Below are 15517 nucleotides of genomic sequence, written 5' to 3' on the forward strand. Positions count from 1 at the left end.
AAAAATCAAAGTTATAGATGAGAGATCTTCTTCCATGAGGAAATATAAGCATAGTGACAACTATATAACCCACATAGTTCAAGGAGAATTATTATGAAATAAGACACCTCAGAATTATGTAAAGATACCTTTATTCTAAATCTAATTTCAGCTCCAGTGATGGCATTGATTTCTTAAGGATCTGAACAGTAGTTTCTTTCTCTCTTATCCCAGGAAGGTCACTCAGAAATAAATATTCAAGGTTCCTATAAATATATAAAAAGTCAGTCAGAGGCTACTTTACAAGACAGAGTGATTAATTTCAAAAGCACAGATACTTTCACGCTTAAATTAATTATACATACGATGAGATTCTGGGGGGTGTAGGTGTTTCAAAGAATTTTTAATAAGGAGCCAGTATTTTCAAAATTGGTTGACTAAAGTTTTCAGAGGTGCTTAGTAGCTACAAGCTTCCATTGATTCATTTCTTAAAGTGTGCAAGATGCTTTGCTGACAAAAATGAAGACAAGACCCCTGCCCCACATAGTAATGTAAAAAGAGCAGGATGCTATCTGAAGTCCTCCTAGTAACTTACTAAAGCCATGAAAGCCAAACTAATTCCTCTTCACCATTAGCAAGGACTTCATCAGTGTTTATACTCCTGTATAATAAACAAAGAGTATAGTGCTGCTCGACCTTCTGGGGTCCCTTCCAACCCTGATATTCTATGATTCTATGAAGTGCTCTGTTGAATAGGGGCTTCACTGGCACACTGCTTCCCATGCAGGGTTTAAAAAACAAACAAGGCCTCTATCCCAAAGACCTTAGGAGCTACATCGGACACAGCTAAAGGAAAGTGGTTAAAGAAAACAAAGATAATAGGAGGTGCAGTGTGTTGTAAATGCCAAGGTTGGGCTTTTTTGTTTGTTTTTGTTTTACATTGAGGAGAAAGGGATGGGGTGCTCAGTGGCAGAAAGCAAGGTGAAAGTGGGTTGTTAGTTCCTAGTAGTCCAAAGATGGCAGGTAAATGTACTAATCCACTGCACTTGCAGAGACAATGCCTCAGCACACAGACAGCATGATCTGCTGTAATCTGTTGAGCAACCAACATTTCTGAATCTCACCTACAAATGGGGACATGATTCAGTTCAGGATTCACATACTCTTAGGCTTTCTACTTTCAGCACCATAGCCTACAGTTCTATTACTGAATTGCTGTTAGGTTAATGGGTTTGTTAGATTTTTGTGTGTTAATTCAAACTACTAAAACTGATTTCTCAGAACAGCCCACACCGTTTTTGCTTTCGTTGTACCTCAAAGACTACTGAAATCTAATGTAAACAAAAAAATGAACGTCAGTAATCCAATATTATTCTAAACATACAAATATGGCAACAGCTAGAAAAGCCGTGTTCTACAAGACATTCCCTCAGTGGCTCACGTTAGTTTGTGGAGTGCTATGATGCCTTTATCTGTGACATTCCCACAGGAAATTATCATCAGACGCAGAAGACTTTTCTGTAAGCTCTCAGTCTCACTGATCCTCTGCAGACATTCATCCTGGATATAAATACAGTTGCTCAGCTTAATTTCCTCAACTTGTCTGAGACCATCTGGAAAAGAGAAAAATCATAATGCAAGGAGCAAACTGTATGAGATGCTGCCAACGAGTTTATAGTTCTGATTCTCATGCTTCCATAAATGGGTGGCAACAGACGCCTGCATATGGAAGAGCCATAATGCAGCATGAATTATTGTACTGCACTCTGCAGCAATCCCATTGTTGGCTTCACAATCACAAAAGCATGACTAAGGTTCTCAGGGCTTGTACGCGGAAGTAGGCAAATGACAGAAAATCAGCATTTCCAGCATGACTGATAAGTGCTGAACTAACCATGCAATTATGCAAGAAATTTAAGATAACTTGCAAAGAAAAAAGAAGAGTGTGTGTCCCATGTTTGTTCTTTGTTGTGTAAAGGATGACTGAAAGGCAACAGGTTTTTAAAAATTCTGCTTCTTTTAAATTAGAAATTCAGAGCTTACTTATGTGGCTTTTCCTAGAAAAGACTATGGCTTCACAAATACCAAAAACTGACACGATTTAGATTTCTTTTTTATTCAGAACATTTAAAATCCTGGTTTGCATTAATGCATATTGAACTATGCACTTATTTAACTACTAAATCTTTGTTCCAATTGTTTAATGCTCTTCGCTCTTCAAGTAATGGCTGACAAAGCTCCCAATCCATCTGAATCCTAAAAGGAGACCTCCAGCAAAAACAAATGTACAATCTGATATTTCTCAATTAAAACACAAACATTTTTCTTTTAAAAATCAAGCCTTCTCTATGATTCACAAAGAAACAAAAAAAGACAACTGCTCAGTCTTTGATGCAAATGGATGAATTTTAAGGACAATATATAATTTGCAAAGCTGCGTCTTGGTTACCCAAATAATCAAATCCTCTGTACATGATGCAGGACTCCGTGGCATCGATTGCTTGTATCTTGTATTTTCCTAAAGGCCCTGTTGGGAGACCATTGTAGTCATGTTGCCATTTATCATAGCCTTGGAAACGAACCAGCGCCCCACACCGCAGAAGCCATTCAGAAGCTGCTCTATCAGGGCCAACAGCCTGTATACGTTCATAGTCTACCCTGTCAACGTAGAACAAACATTTAGATCTTCCTATACCAATGTACAGCTTTATCACATTTGCAGCCCTATTACTGCACAATAAATATTTTTAAGTGTATGATGAAAGAAAAAGAGAAAGATAGGATTGAGTCCCAGGGCAGTGGTTTACATCAATTTATTAAGTCCGCACTATTTTTAAATCTGGTAACCTGTGTCAATTTATATTTTAAATGAAAAATAAATTTTGGTAATGTAATGAAGAAAAATATTGCTAGCTGATTTGTCACTTGTATTTCTCTCGAACTAATTCTCTCCTTCTGACTGTGCTCAGCATTCTACCTCTGCCAACCCATGCACTCATTAAGCTCATTTTGCTCTACTTTATTAATTCAAAACTACTTGATAGGCATGAAAATGCTACACAAGTATTGCAAAAGCATGAATTAAGCAGAGAGGTGTGTATACAGGAGATACCCAGCATCAGCCCAGGATAAGGCTTTACAACAGTGTTTGGGATTTTGCCTCCCGAGTCAGTTTTGATTCCATTCCAGATTGCTACATATGTGTCATTCCTGACATCTCTTTCCTCAAGATTTACTAGTACTACAAAGGGACACAGCCCAGGAATTAGTTAAAATCCTGGGATCTATTCTGTGAGGATGCTTCTTAGGACTTGGTGGAGAATGCTGAAGAAGACTGAATGCAGACTATAAATGTCTGACATTTGTTATTGGTAGAGAAATAATTACATTTTAACTTTTTTTTTATAAAAAAAAAAAACCTGTTAGTTCAACTAAATTACATTAGGAAAGATATTTCTTTAGAGCGCCTTCTGAATACATAAAGGAAATTTAGAATGCTAGAACCAGAATTTAAATGCTAATGGAATCAAGGCCAAAGGAAGATGGGGATTTATGAAGCTAGAATTTAAATTCTAACTAGTCTCAACCAAGATAAATAAAATTACCCCACAATATACTGATTAAAGCACACACTTTCCTTTGTAAATCAGTGATTTTGTTACTGGAAAATGTAAGAAACAACCAATATCTGACACCAGTATACTATTTGAAAAGAAAAAACACTTTTACTGGAGAAAGCTCTCTCCTGTTCTGTGACTTGTAACTGGCTACAGTTGCTTTTGCATTAACTGATTATCCACGCTACATAGCAATGTGCATCAGAGCTTTTAACTAGCACATGAACTATTAAACACATCTGTTTTTCTTACTTGTTAAAAACTGCATTCAGCCATCCCCAGAAGTGCCTGCATGCACCTGGGGCTGACAGTTTCTTTAAGCTGTGCACTGGTTGTATGAACTTTCCCAACAGCATCATAGAACTGAAAGAGAGGTTTACTGAAATTTCAGTTTGGTGCCTCTGTCCTCTTGCCACTAGTCACATACAAAGAAAACATATATTACAGGTATTTTGTTTTCTTTAAATAACACTATGTCACTTAATGGGAGGATATTTTTAATGTTTTAGCAATTACAGATAGGAATGTATGTCATCAGATGCATCCATTCGACTGGCAGCCTGAAAAATGCTGAAGTGCTAAGAAAGAAATGTCAGTTAAATCTGCAACTTGGAATCAAAGATCAGTTTTGTTTTCAAATTTTGAACACATGGCATCTGCACTCAGATGTAAATAAATGTTAAGTAGTTTATATTCACAGCCACACCACCTGCTGTTGATCTAATTTAGTCAGGCCACACCACTAAGAAGAGCTAGTGCAGGCCGGAAAAGTCTCCTAAATGGGCTCTCTAGCACAGGGGTGGACAAACTATGGCCTGTGAGCTGTTTTAAGCCGCCCAGCAAGCTCCCGCTGGGGAGCAGGGTCTGGGGTTTGCCCCGCTCCGGTGTTCCAGCTGGGGCACGGGGTCAGGGGCCGCACCATGTGGCTACCGGAAGCTGCGGCATGGCCCCGCTCTGGCTCCTACACGCTCCAATGGCCCCCTCCGGGACTCCAATGGGAACTGCAGGGGCGGTGCCTGCGGACAGGGCAGCGCGCAGAGCTGCCTGGCAGCGCCTCTGCGTGGGAGCTGGAGAAGGGACATGCCGCTGCTTCTGAGAGCCGCTTGAGGGAAGTGCCACTCAGAGCCTGCACCCCTGAGCCTCTCCCCAACCCCCTGCCCGGATCCCCCTCCCGCCCTCCAAACCTGTCGCTCCCAGCCCAGAGCGCCCTCCTGCACCCCCATCCCCTGATCCCCCTCCTGCCATCTGAACCCCTCCGTCCCAGCCCAGAGCCCCCTCCTACACCCCAAACTCCTCCTCCCCAGCCGGATCCCTCCCACACGCCTCATTTCTGGCCCCCCACCCCAATTTTGCGAGCGCTCATGGCCCGCCATAGCAGCCCCAGCCCCAGCCCAGACGGGCCCTCAGCCCCCCCTGCTCTAGCCCAATCCGCTCCCCTGGGGACCCCGCGGCACTCGGGGGGCGAGAGCCCGCCCTGGGGGGCTAGAGCCCACGGCAGCCACAGAGCCGGGGCCGCTGCTGGGTGCCGGAAGCCTTCAGACCCCGGCTAGGGGCAGGCCCGGCCCGGCCCGGCCCGGCGAGGCTCCGGGCTGCCCTGAGCTCGCCCTGGCCGGGCTCGGCCTTCCCGCCCCCCTGAGGCGGCGCGGGCCCTGCCCCGGGGGCTGGAGGAGGAGCCCTGGGCCCGCTCTGACAGCCGGGGCCGGGGCCGGGGCCGGGCCGGGCCGCCTCCCCCTCTCGAGGCTGTGGGAGGAGCGGGGCGGGCCCGGGCTCCGAGAGCCGCCGCCGCCGGGACGAGCCCAGGATGCCGCCGCCGCTGCTGCGGGCGGGCCGGGCCTGGGGCCGGGCGCGCCTGCCCGGGCTGGGCCGGGCCGCGGGGCACCCGCGCCGCCGCAGTAGGTGAGGCCGCCGGGGTCGAGCCCTTCCCGCGGGAGCCCGGCCCGGCGCTAACCTGGCGGCGGCGGGGGACGGGCCGCGTGTGGACGCGCTGACTTGGGAGTAGACGGAGCCGAAGTGGATTCGGTCAGGCTGGGCCCGAAGCAGGCGAGCCTGCCGGGGGGCGGGGGAAGTCCGAGCTGGGGCCTGCCAGGGGCAGAGGCCGGCCTGGGGCCGCGGGGTGGTTTATGTTCGTGATCCTGCCCCTTGCCGGAGCAGGGAAGACTTAAGCGGCGAAATCTGCTCCGTGACCCTTCAGCGGCCGCTCGCGCTTCTCTTAGGCCAGTGAAATTTGGTTGAGACGCAAGTTTCCCGCTGCTGGAAAGATCTGCTGCGGGTCTGCTTTAACTGTTCCTGGAGTAAAAAGAAAAGGAGGACTCGTGGCACCTTAGAGACTAACAAATTTATTAGAGCATAAGCTTTCCTGAGCTACAGCTCACTAGCTCACGAAAGCTTATGCTCCAATAAAGTTGTTAGTCTCTAGGGTGCCACAAGTCCTCCTTTTCTTTTTGCGAATACAGACTAACACGGCTGCTGCTCTGAAACCTGTTCCTGGAGTGATGCTTAATAACGGGCCAGTGCCCTCAGCTCCTTGTTGGAGGACTGGCAGTAGGCAGAGTACAGCGCACCTGGGACCGAAACTTGCAAAACCCCCTAAGCACATGTGCTTACCTGTGCCCAGCGTGAGTTGTCCCGCTGATTTAATGGGATTATTGCAGGCAGGGCATGAATTTTTGCAGAATTGGGACCTTAGAGCCCTTGTGGGCCTAACACTAGTGAAGTAAACCGAGGCGCTTTGAGTCTCACGAAAGAATGGATGGGTCAGGAATGTTGAACGCACAGCAATATGGGAACTAAAAACTGAAACTATTGTCACTTAAAAAATAAATGTCACTGCAAGTTGGTGTCACGGTTTGACCCAGTCCCCTTCTGTGGACAGACTCCAGTGTGTGAGCTGATCCATTGGCTGGATCCTATGAGTTCCTAAGGCAGCCAGGTCTCTTCTAGCTCTTGATCTCTAAGGCACGCTCCCAGTTGCAGACATCATGTCTGCACCTCTTCCTTTGATAAGGGTAGTGTGACCAATATTTGGGGCTTTGTCTTATATAGGCACCTATTACCCCCCACCCCCTGTCCCGATTTTTTACACTTGCTGTCTGGTCACCCTAGACAAGGAGCTCTGCAGCCTAGCTGCTTTAGCCCTCTGAATCAGTATCACAAGCCTCCCGAGCCCCCCGCTGCTTACACACATTTCCTGAGTTCCACCTTGCTCCGGGTCCACTGAGCTTCTTGATTAACGGGAACAATGTGGCTGGCAACCAATGAATGCAAGCTTAGCAAAGTAATGTATTAATTATAGGCACTTTATTCTGAACAGCATAGAGTTACAGATCTTTGAAGAAACCACAAACAGTCCTGAGATGATTCCTTCCCCCACCCCGCTTTAGTCTGATCCTTCCCCTTCTGTGAACCTGAGGCCTGGTCAGCATCCTTAGGCTAGGCAGACTCCTCCTTGCTTTTCATCTCTCTCTGGACAAGTTTCTTGGCATATGGCCGTGGACACGGACAGCCTCCTTGCTCAGAGGCATCCCTTCTTAATGTTAGTCACTGGCTTCTTTGGTCATGTAGCTAGTAAAAGAAACTGCACCTCTCCCAGCCATTTGCTATCGTCTGAGTAACTCCAGTCCCTGCTCCCAGCCAGCTACTGCGTAGAAAGTTCATCGTTGTTGCAGGGGGTCAGGTATACCTGGAGTTGATGGCTCTAGATTACTCTGTCATAGCTAGAGCCCTGTAAATTCACGGATATCTGCTTTATATCCACATCTGAAGATATCCGTGGACCATTTTTGCGGATCGCAGATGGATGAGGATACAGGGCTCTAGTCTTAGCTTCTCAGAAATGGTCATTCCATTAGGCATCAATTCTGTATTACAAAATGGATGCTTTGTTATGTTCACAACGTGCAACCAGAAATGAGATAGAAAACATAAATACTGTTGCTAGACAGTTGCAGTGTAACACTACTTTATTTCTTAGAATTCAGAACAAGTAACACACAAGAACCTCAGAACACACAGAGAGAAAACAGGCTGCTCTCTTAGTCACTGAGGCACAGCCCACCCCACCTGGCTCTTCTCAGATTCTCTGTCTGCTGTGCTCATGCTTTGCTACAGAGCCATCCAGGCTCTAGGCTGCAGGCTGGATTCAGAAACCCTCCTCACTCTTAAATTGATAGCTTGCAATTCCAGCGCAGTCCTCAGTACGCCACATTCTAATACACAATGTGGATTGCAATATAACATGAAGGTTACAATACAAAGTGGTGACTCTGCATCAAAATTATGTTCTCAGAATAAATGGGGTCACAATTTGATACAGGTATATCTCACTCTATCATATTCACATAATAGAATTTTATTGTAAAGCAGTGGTTCCCAAACTTGGTTTGTGGCTTGTTCAGGGTAGGCCCCTGGCAGGCCGTGAAATGCTTGGTTTTCCTGAGCGTCCATAGGTGTGGCCGCTAGCAGCGCCCACTGGCTGCGGTTCGCGGTTCCCAGCCAATGGAAGCTTCAGGAAGTGGTAGCCCGTTCCGCGCTGCTTCCCGCAGCTCCCATTGGCCAGGAACAGCGAACTGTGGCCACTGGGAGCTGCAAGTGGCCGTACCTGCGGACGCTCAGGTAAACCAAGCATCTCACGGCCCTCCAGCGGCTTACTCTGAACAAGCTGCAAGCCAAGTTTGGGAACCACTGCTGTAAAGTAATACCTGCTGTTGGTCCATGGACATGCAGTACAGAAACATGACACTGGGACATAAATATGTTTCCATATCTTGAGGTTAGATCTGAATTTCGACTCATCCTTGTTTAATGTGAGGCACTTTTCACATTGTATATATTTCAGTAACAGGGGCCACCAGTCCGGAGACAGCAGGAGAGGGCCTTCCATTTAATCCAATAATGCATTTACGTTAGCTGCTGAAAGGACCGTGTCCATAGTCTTCTCCCCAAAATTTGTAAGATAAAGGTACTCATGCTCCACTATGCAAATATCCAGACACCTTCCCAGTTTTTAAGTACCTTTTCAAATAGTCTTCCCCAGAACTCCCAGGTGCCTACATGTGAACACAGGAAGTGTCTTTGCCTAGGTAGGAAATGGATCCTGTGGTGATGAGCTGCAGTGAGCTCCATAGCATCACAGGAGACAGTATTTTTAAACAAAATAAAAATACATTGAACAAAATTATTTTCATCTTGGCTACCCTCAGATACCATTTGTCTTCCTGTTTCTAATGTGGTAGATTCCAAAAGGACATTATTTGCTTATCTATTGATTGGCTCTGTCAGTGTCAGCAGGTACGTTTGTAGCTGTGGGGATGGTGTTTATTATTCAATTGATGCTGCAAAGTAAGTACAGAAACACAAAACCTGTTTGTACGGGTCCTACAAAAATAGTAGCTTTGGTTGGGATTTCCTACAATTTTTTGACAACTGAGTGGATTTTGAAAAAGAAAAGTAGGTACAGTATTTTAGAATGAGGTCTATTCCCACCAGAGTATCCCCTTTACAGTACATCAATTTTTTGCTTAAATCACATTATCCTGCATGCTCCACTTAAGTGCTGATTCATAGATTTCAAGCCAAAAGAGACCATCTTGGTCATCTAGTCTGACCACTTGCATAACATAGGTCACCCAGTAATTCCTGCATCAAGACCGTACCTTTTGGTTTAGCTACAGCATATCTTCTTGAAAGAAAGCTAATCTTGATTTAAAGAGTTCAGTGTCAGTAAGGGTTTACACTGTAAACTTGAATGGCTCTAAGAATATAAGAATGTCCATACTGGGTCAGACCAAAGGTCCATGTAGCGCAGTATCCTGTCTTCCAATAGTGGCCAATGCCAAGTGGCCCAGAGAGAATGAACAGAACAGGTAATCATCAAATGATCCATCCCCTGTCGCTCATTCCCAGCTTCTGGCAAACAGAGGCTAGGGACACCATCCCTGCCCATCCTTGGTAATAGCCATTGATGGACCTATCCTCCCTACATTTATCTAGGTCTTTTTTGAACCCTGTTATAGTCTTGGCCTGCACAACATCCTCTGGCAAAGAGTTCCACAGGTTGACTGTGCGTTGTGTGAAAAAAATACTTCCTTTTGTTTGTTTTAAACCTGCTGCCTATTCATTTCATTTGGTGACCCCTAGTTCTTGTGTTATGAGAAGGAGTAAATAACACTTCCTTATTTACTTTCTCCATACCAGTCATGATTTTATAGACCCCAGTCATAACCCCCCCTTCGTCGTCTCTTTTCCAAGCTGAAAGTCCCAGTCTTTTATTAATCTCTCCTGATACGGAAGCCATATGGGGCTGCCACATCTGCACACAATATTCAAGATGTGGGCGTACCATGGATTTATATAAAGGCAATATGATATTTTCTGTCGTCTTATCTAGCCCTTTCTTAATGATTTTTTTGACAGCCGCTGCACATTGAGTGGATGTTTTCAGAGAACTATCCACAATGATTCTAAGATCTCTTTCTTGAGTGGTAACAGCTAATTTAGACCCCGTCATTTTATATGTATAGTTGGGATTATGTTTTCCAATGTGCATCACTTTGCATTTATCAACACTGAAAACTCTAAACAAATATTTGATCAGGACATTTCTTTCCTCTGAAGAGTTTACTATTTGTATTGCATATACTTTGTATGTAATTTAAGAAATGGTTATACTGTATTCTGCTGCCTGAGAGAATTATGAAAGAGTCCAGGAGGGTTGTGAGTCAGAGTAGAGTAACCTTGTTAATTGAGTTCATAATGAACATTTTTAACATGGGGACACAGTCCTAAAATTATTATTATTTATTATGTGTATTATTGTAGTGCCTTGGGGCCCTAGTACATGTTTAGGGCTCTTTTGAGCGAGGCGCTGTACAAACATCAAACAAAAAAGACAGTGTCTTGAAGATCTTACAATCTTAGTATGAGATGAGACCACAGGTGGGTACACACAGATCGGGGGGTACAAAGAAACAATGTGACAATATTAAATTCAGATGGTCTCAGCGTTGGACCAAGATCTGTGGTTGTGGCTTCATCTGTGAGTCTGCTCTAAAGTTCCTGCCTGGCTAAATGGTAGCTATTCTATGAACAGAGAATCTGGATGTCCTAAATGCTCATGAAGAATGACTTGACACTGTCAAGTTGGAGCCATGGACTTGCTGATTCCAGGGCATTGAAGGGAAAATTGCATCTATCAAAATAGGGAGGAGCAAACAGTTTGACAGTCTACTGTATTCTTAGCATTATTAGTTATTGTGCTAGCACTCAAAATGTGCTAGGCGCTTTTCCACCTACAGGCCCTGTCCTGGAGGACATAAAATCTAAAACACTAAGGCAGATGAAGCTTGGACAAAATGAGACAAGTATTGTGATCAGGGTGAATATAGACACATGCTTTGTTAGTTACAGATTTTTATCTTTTTTTTTTTTAATTTATTTTTTACACTGAACTATACCTTTTCTCTGCGTATCCTGTCACCCTTTAATTCCCTACTCTTCCTCACATAGCAATTTCCAGCTTCACTTCCAGGTGCGTTTTTTTGTTTTGTTTTGTTTTGTTTAAGACACACCCCTCTTTCCTCCTAATCTTCTGCACCTTTCCTCAGCATAAACGAGCGGGCCACTCAAAGGTAAATCAGCGGATGACTTAGTCAGCTGGCTTCTTGTATGCATTTCAGAAGAAGTGGGTCTTCAAGAAGACATTTGTAAAGGGGTCCAATGTTCATTTGCTAAAATGAAGCTTCTTTCCATGTAAATGTGAAGCATGTTGCTAGCGAGCATTTACAACATGACGCTTTTTTTTTTTAATAGCACTTTTGACGTGGTTGTTGTTGGCGGTGGAATTGTGGGGCTTGCATCTGCCAGAGAGCTCATTCTGCGACACCCATCGCTCACGTTCAGTGTGCTGGAAAAGGAGAAGGAGTTAGGTATGATATCCATGATATCCGCTGGATCAGAGAGTGACAAAGAAGTTTGCATTTTCTTCCCTTGCTTATTTCTGGTTTCCTGGTGTCAGTCTGTAAGATATTTTAATTAAAAACACATACACACTAAAATAGCAATTTTTAGGGTATTGAATTGAGAAAAAATTAACAAAAAAAAAGTGGGATACTCTCTTTTAATGAGAGGGAAACAGTATCTATCTGCCCATCTATCTGAAATGAATGAAGGGTTCCCCTTTGGAATAATTTCACTGTGCAGTCCTGTCAAGGGACTATGGAAGAAGAGCATAATAGCTCCCTTGGATGAGTCTTTGGCCTTGTCTTGACTGGGGATTTGCCCCAACTAGTCAGAAGAACATAACAATGACTATACTGGGTCAGACAAATGGTCCATCTATCCCAGTATCCTGTCTTCTGAGAGTGGCCAGTGCCAGATGATTCAGAGAGAAGGAACGGAACAGGGCAATTCTGAGTGATACATCCACTGTCATCCAGTCTCCACTTGCAGCAGTTAGAGATTTAGGGACACTTGAGCATCCCGACTGTCTTTGCTTATAGCCATTGATGAACCTGTTCTCCATGAACTTAACTAATTCTTTTTTTAACCCAGTTATGTTTTTGGCCTTCACAACATATCCTGGCAACAAGTTCCATGGGTTGTCTGTGTGTTGTGTGAAGAAATGCATCCTTTTGTTTGTTTTAAACCTGCTGCCTAGGTCTTGTGTTATGTGAAGGGGTAAATGACATCAGTGCAGCAGAATTGATGCAAAAGGTAAAGTTGCTGTTTGTATCTGTGGAGCCTACCCCTGTGATGTACCACTACATCTACCACCGTGACTGGAAAATCATACATCTAGGAAGGCCTATGGCTAGGTCTGCAGCTTTGTCACGGTGGGAAAAACGTCATGGATACCATGATTTTCCTGTTTGTCCGTGACTTGTGTTTGTGATTTTTAATAAAGTCACCCTGCAGTGGCAGCTTCTGTGGCCCCTGTCCCACAGGGTTGGGCCCAGGAATTTTGACCTGGTGCATTTGGTCGCAACACCACTCAGGTTTGGCCCAGCTGCCCCGCCATCACGATGGGGGGCCAGCCAGGCCAAATTTGAGTGAGTGGCATTGCGACCTGGCCTACTGTGTTGTTGTACCACTCAGGCCTTCCGTCCCACGGGTGAATGCAGGACAGGCTCACTCTCAGCCTCCTTCCCCCGCTTGGGACCCCTCTCTTCGTCATGGCATTTTTAATAAAAAATCATGGGAAATGATTTTTGATTAAAAGAAATGCTACAACAAATGTACGGCCATACCTATGGCGCCTCCTCAAACAGCTGGGAGTGATAACTCTCTAGTAATTTTCACCAGTTTCCTGGCTCTTAACATAGGTGGTCCATGCAGTAGTCTCACTTTGAAAGTCAAGAACTAAAATAATTATTCCAGTGACTACTTGCACGGTTTGGTTAGTGCTGCCAATGGGACTTGTGCCTGTTTACACCACAGCTGGTAAATAGGGACACTTGGAACCTTGAGACACACCAGGGCCTGTTTTCTATCCAGGCTTTGAAACAAGAAAGACCAAGCACCTTTGTTTTGCTGTTTGTTCTTCAGCTAAGTAAGAAGAACTTGCAAATATAGCTGCATTGCTAATGATCAATCTCCTGCCACTAAGTGCTTATGCAGAACCCCCAAACACGTAGCATAGGGCCTGAGGACTCCAAAGAGGGTAAAATCAAACTGCTGGCTTAGAATAGTGTGACCTAATGTGTGTGGATAATGCTTAAACAGCTGAATGCCTTAAATAGACACATCAGCTGAGTCATTGTTGCTATATAGGCAATTTAGATATTAAAGGATTTAATGCCCTTGTCTTAGCCTCCTCTCTTAAGACTCATGGTATCAGTTGTGTGGGTAAGTGAATGGGCATAAGATATGGGCACCAACATTTTAAGGGGGAGATTATATAACCTTTTTTGAATAAGAAATTAAATTTGGTCAATAAAAGTACTCTTGGAACCTGCCTCTCTCTCCTCCATTTCACTTCCAAAGAGAAAAAGTAACAGTCAGGCCTAGCTCATAAATGCTTGAAAGCCTTTCATAGAGACAAGCAGGGCTGCCAGTATGTGAGATATTCAGGATCATACTGGTAGTGGAGTACAGTGAGGCTTTATAGGATCATTTCATTTTAAGAATTAGTGTTAACATATATCAGATTTCAAGAGTAGCAGCCACTGAATGCATCCGACGAAGTGAGCTGTAGCTCACAAAAGCTTATGCTCAAATAAATTTGTTAGTCTCTAAGGTGCCACAAGTACTCCTGTTCTTTTTGTTAACATTTAGAAAGTCTGGACTGATGTGTGGCTTGTAAGGGGGTAGCACCCATCTCTTGTGAGCGCCCCCTGGTCGAGTGTATGAGTGCCTGCAGTTTTCTCAGTTTCCTGGCTCACAGTGCTCACTATCCACTTCTGCACTTGTCAAGAGGGTCTTTGGTGACTCAGCCCTTCAGCCAAGTCACCCACAATCTATGTGCAAGCAAACAGAACAAACCCCTTTTGCAGTACACTGTCCAACCGGGTGTGTCTCAAAGCCCTCAGTAGTGTCCTGTAGCGCTCCCTGGACTCTGTCCTTTCACAGTCCAGCAGGGTCTATCATGGTACCCCTCCGTTGGCAATGTCTCTGTAGCCCTCCCCAGGCTCCAGTCTTCAGTCTGACCAACAGGGCCTATCTCAGTACTCTAGCTGGTCAGCTTATGTGTGAAGGTTCCTGCTCTGGGATGGCACTGCAGCCCCAGGGCTTCCTCGCTTGAGGCTCTTCACCTGCCCTGTAGTCCTCTGAGCCCGACTGTCCAGCTGGCTCAGTCTCAGTTCAGCCCCCTTCCAGGGGGTAACAGTTCCACGTACAGTCCCTTCCCTGGGCCTGTCTACAACCACTTCCTCACTGGTTGCTGTGGGAGGGGGGGTCCCGAGCCCACCCACTACTCTAGGTCCCAGCTCAGGGACCTTCTAAGTAGCAGCTACATGCCATGTCTCTAGCTAACTGCAATTCCCTGGGCCATTTCCTTGTAGTCCATCTTAATTGAGTCTTGATAGCCAGCCAGAAGCTGTTCCCTTGCTTCCCCGATTCTCTGCCAGCAACTACCTGCCATAGCCCTTGTAGTCCCTTCAGCCAGCCAGGAGCACCTCTTGCTCCTCTGGACCCTGCAAGCAGACTTATCTATTCAGCCCTTTCAGCTCCTTTTTATATGAGCCTGCTGGGCCCTGATTGACTGCTCCCTGCAGCCCCTCTCATTGACTGTGTCCTACACAGCCAACTAAGCAGCTTGGAGGAGAATGAAGGGAGGAATCTCCTGGAGTGGTATGTTACTGCATTCAGATATTTATTATTGTAGAATCTAACTAGGGCACAGGCTTAAATTGATCATTTTTCTGGTGTCTGAAAGAATGAAGGTAGTGTATGAATCTAAGATATGTGGAGCATGTATTTTAATAGCATAACTTCTCTCTTTATTTAGCCTGCCACCAGAGTGGACGTAACAGTGGTGTTATTCACAGTGGAATTTACTACACACCTGGGTCTCTGAAAGCTAAATTGTGCGTACAGGGTGCAGCCTTATGCTATGAGTACTGTGACCGAAAGGGAATTCCATACAAACAGTGTGGCAAGGTACAGTAGCTGCTGCATCTTCTCTCTCTCTCTCTCTAACTTTGGGAACTATGACTGTCTGATGTATACAATGTAGCACTACCACACACGCTGTTGTGGTAGTTTCACCAAGGCAATATTTTGGGGTGAACATAAGTGTACACGGACACGGTTAAATCCTGCAAGATGAGTGTGCCCTTGCCATCTTTTTGCAGGAATTCAGATTAATTCCTCCCTTGGGCCCATACACTGGAAGGCAATGACCTACTGAGGTGAGGTGACAATGTCTGTAGTGTAGACTCCGTATTAGGATACCCCACTATGTGTCTTTCTTCCTTCCCTTCCATATA

The 15517-nt window shown here is 45.1% G+C and overlaps 2 protein-coding genes across 6 annotated transcripts in view; one reads left to right on the plus strand and one right to left on the minus strand.

Moving 5' to 3' along the window:
* Nucleotides 1–114: 114 nt before the first annotated feature.
* On the minus strand, nucleotides 115–5682 carry DMAC2L (distal membrane arm assembly component 2 like). 5 transcript variants are annotated; one of them, XM_038406201.2, is made up of 5 exons: nucleotides 5545–5682; nucleotides 3849–3959; nucleotides 2429–2637; nucleotides 1421–1592; nucleotides 115–245 (listed from the first exon to the last, which is right to left on the minus strand). In XM_038406201.2, exons 2-5 carry the CDS (start codon nucleotides 3953–3955, stop codon nucleotides 131–133), a joined length of 603 nt encoding a protein of 200 aa, XP_038262129.1. In that variant the 5' UTR covers nucleotides 3956–3959; nucleotides 5545–5682; the 3' UTR covers nucleotides 115–130. The 5 variants fall into 5 exon arrangements, with proteins under 5 accessions (XP_038262129.1, XP_043371574.1, XP_038262130.1 ...); XM_043515639.1 differs by having other exon boundaries at nucleotides 3849–3962; nucleotides 5547–5661; XM_038406202.2 differs by having other exon boundaries at nucleotides 3849–4011; nucleotides 5545–5648.
* Nucleotides 5370–15517, plus strand: part of L2HGDH (L-2-hydroxyglutarate dehydrogenase) — a 32763-nt gene continuing 22615 nt past the window's right edge. Inside the window, exons 1-3 of the mRNA XM_038406112.2 lie at nucleotides 5370–5492; nucleotides 11403–11518; nucleotides 15037–15188. Coding sequence (XP_038262040.1) covers nucleotides 5398–5492; nucleotides 11403–11518; nucleotides 15037–15188 — 363 coding nt within the window. The 5' untranslated portion in view covers nucleotides 5370–5397. The remainder of the gene's footprint in view (nucleotides 5493–11402; nucleotides 11519–15036; nucleotides 15189–15517) is intronic.

Source organism: Dermochelys coriacea, chromosome 6 (genome assembly GCF_009764565.3).
Source record: "Dermochelys coriacea isolate rDerCor1 chromosome 6, rDerCor1.pri.v4, whole genome shotgun sequence".
NCBI classification, from domain to species: domain Eukaryota; kingdom Metazoa; phylum Chordata; order Testudines; family Dermochelyidae; genus Dermochelys; species Dermochelys coriacea.

Coding starts and splice junctions, on each gene's coding strand:
- DMAC2L (XM_038406200.2), bottom strand. CDS start 4,140: ATGCATCTGATGACATACATTCCTATCT. Junction 4,012..4,112: donor GATGACATACATTCCTATCT/GTAATTGCTAAA, acceptor GTATGTGACTAG/TGGCAAGAGGACAGAGGCAC. Junction 246..1,420: donor ATAGCACTCCACAAACTAAC/GTGAGCCACTGA, acceptor ATATATTTATAG/GAACCTTGAATATTTATTTC.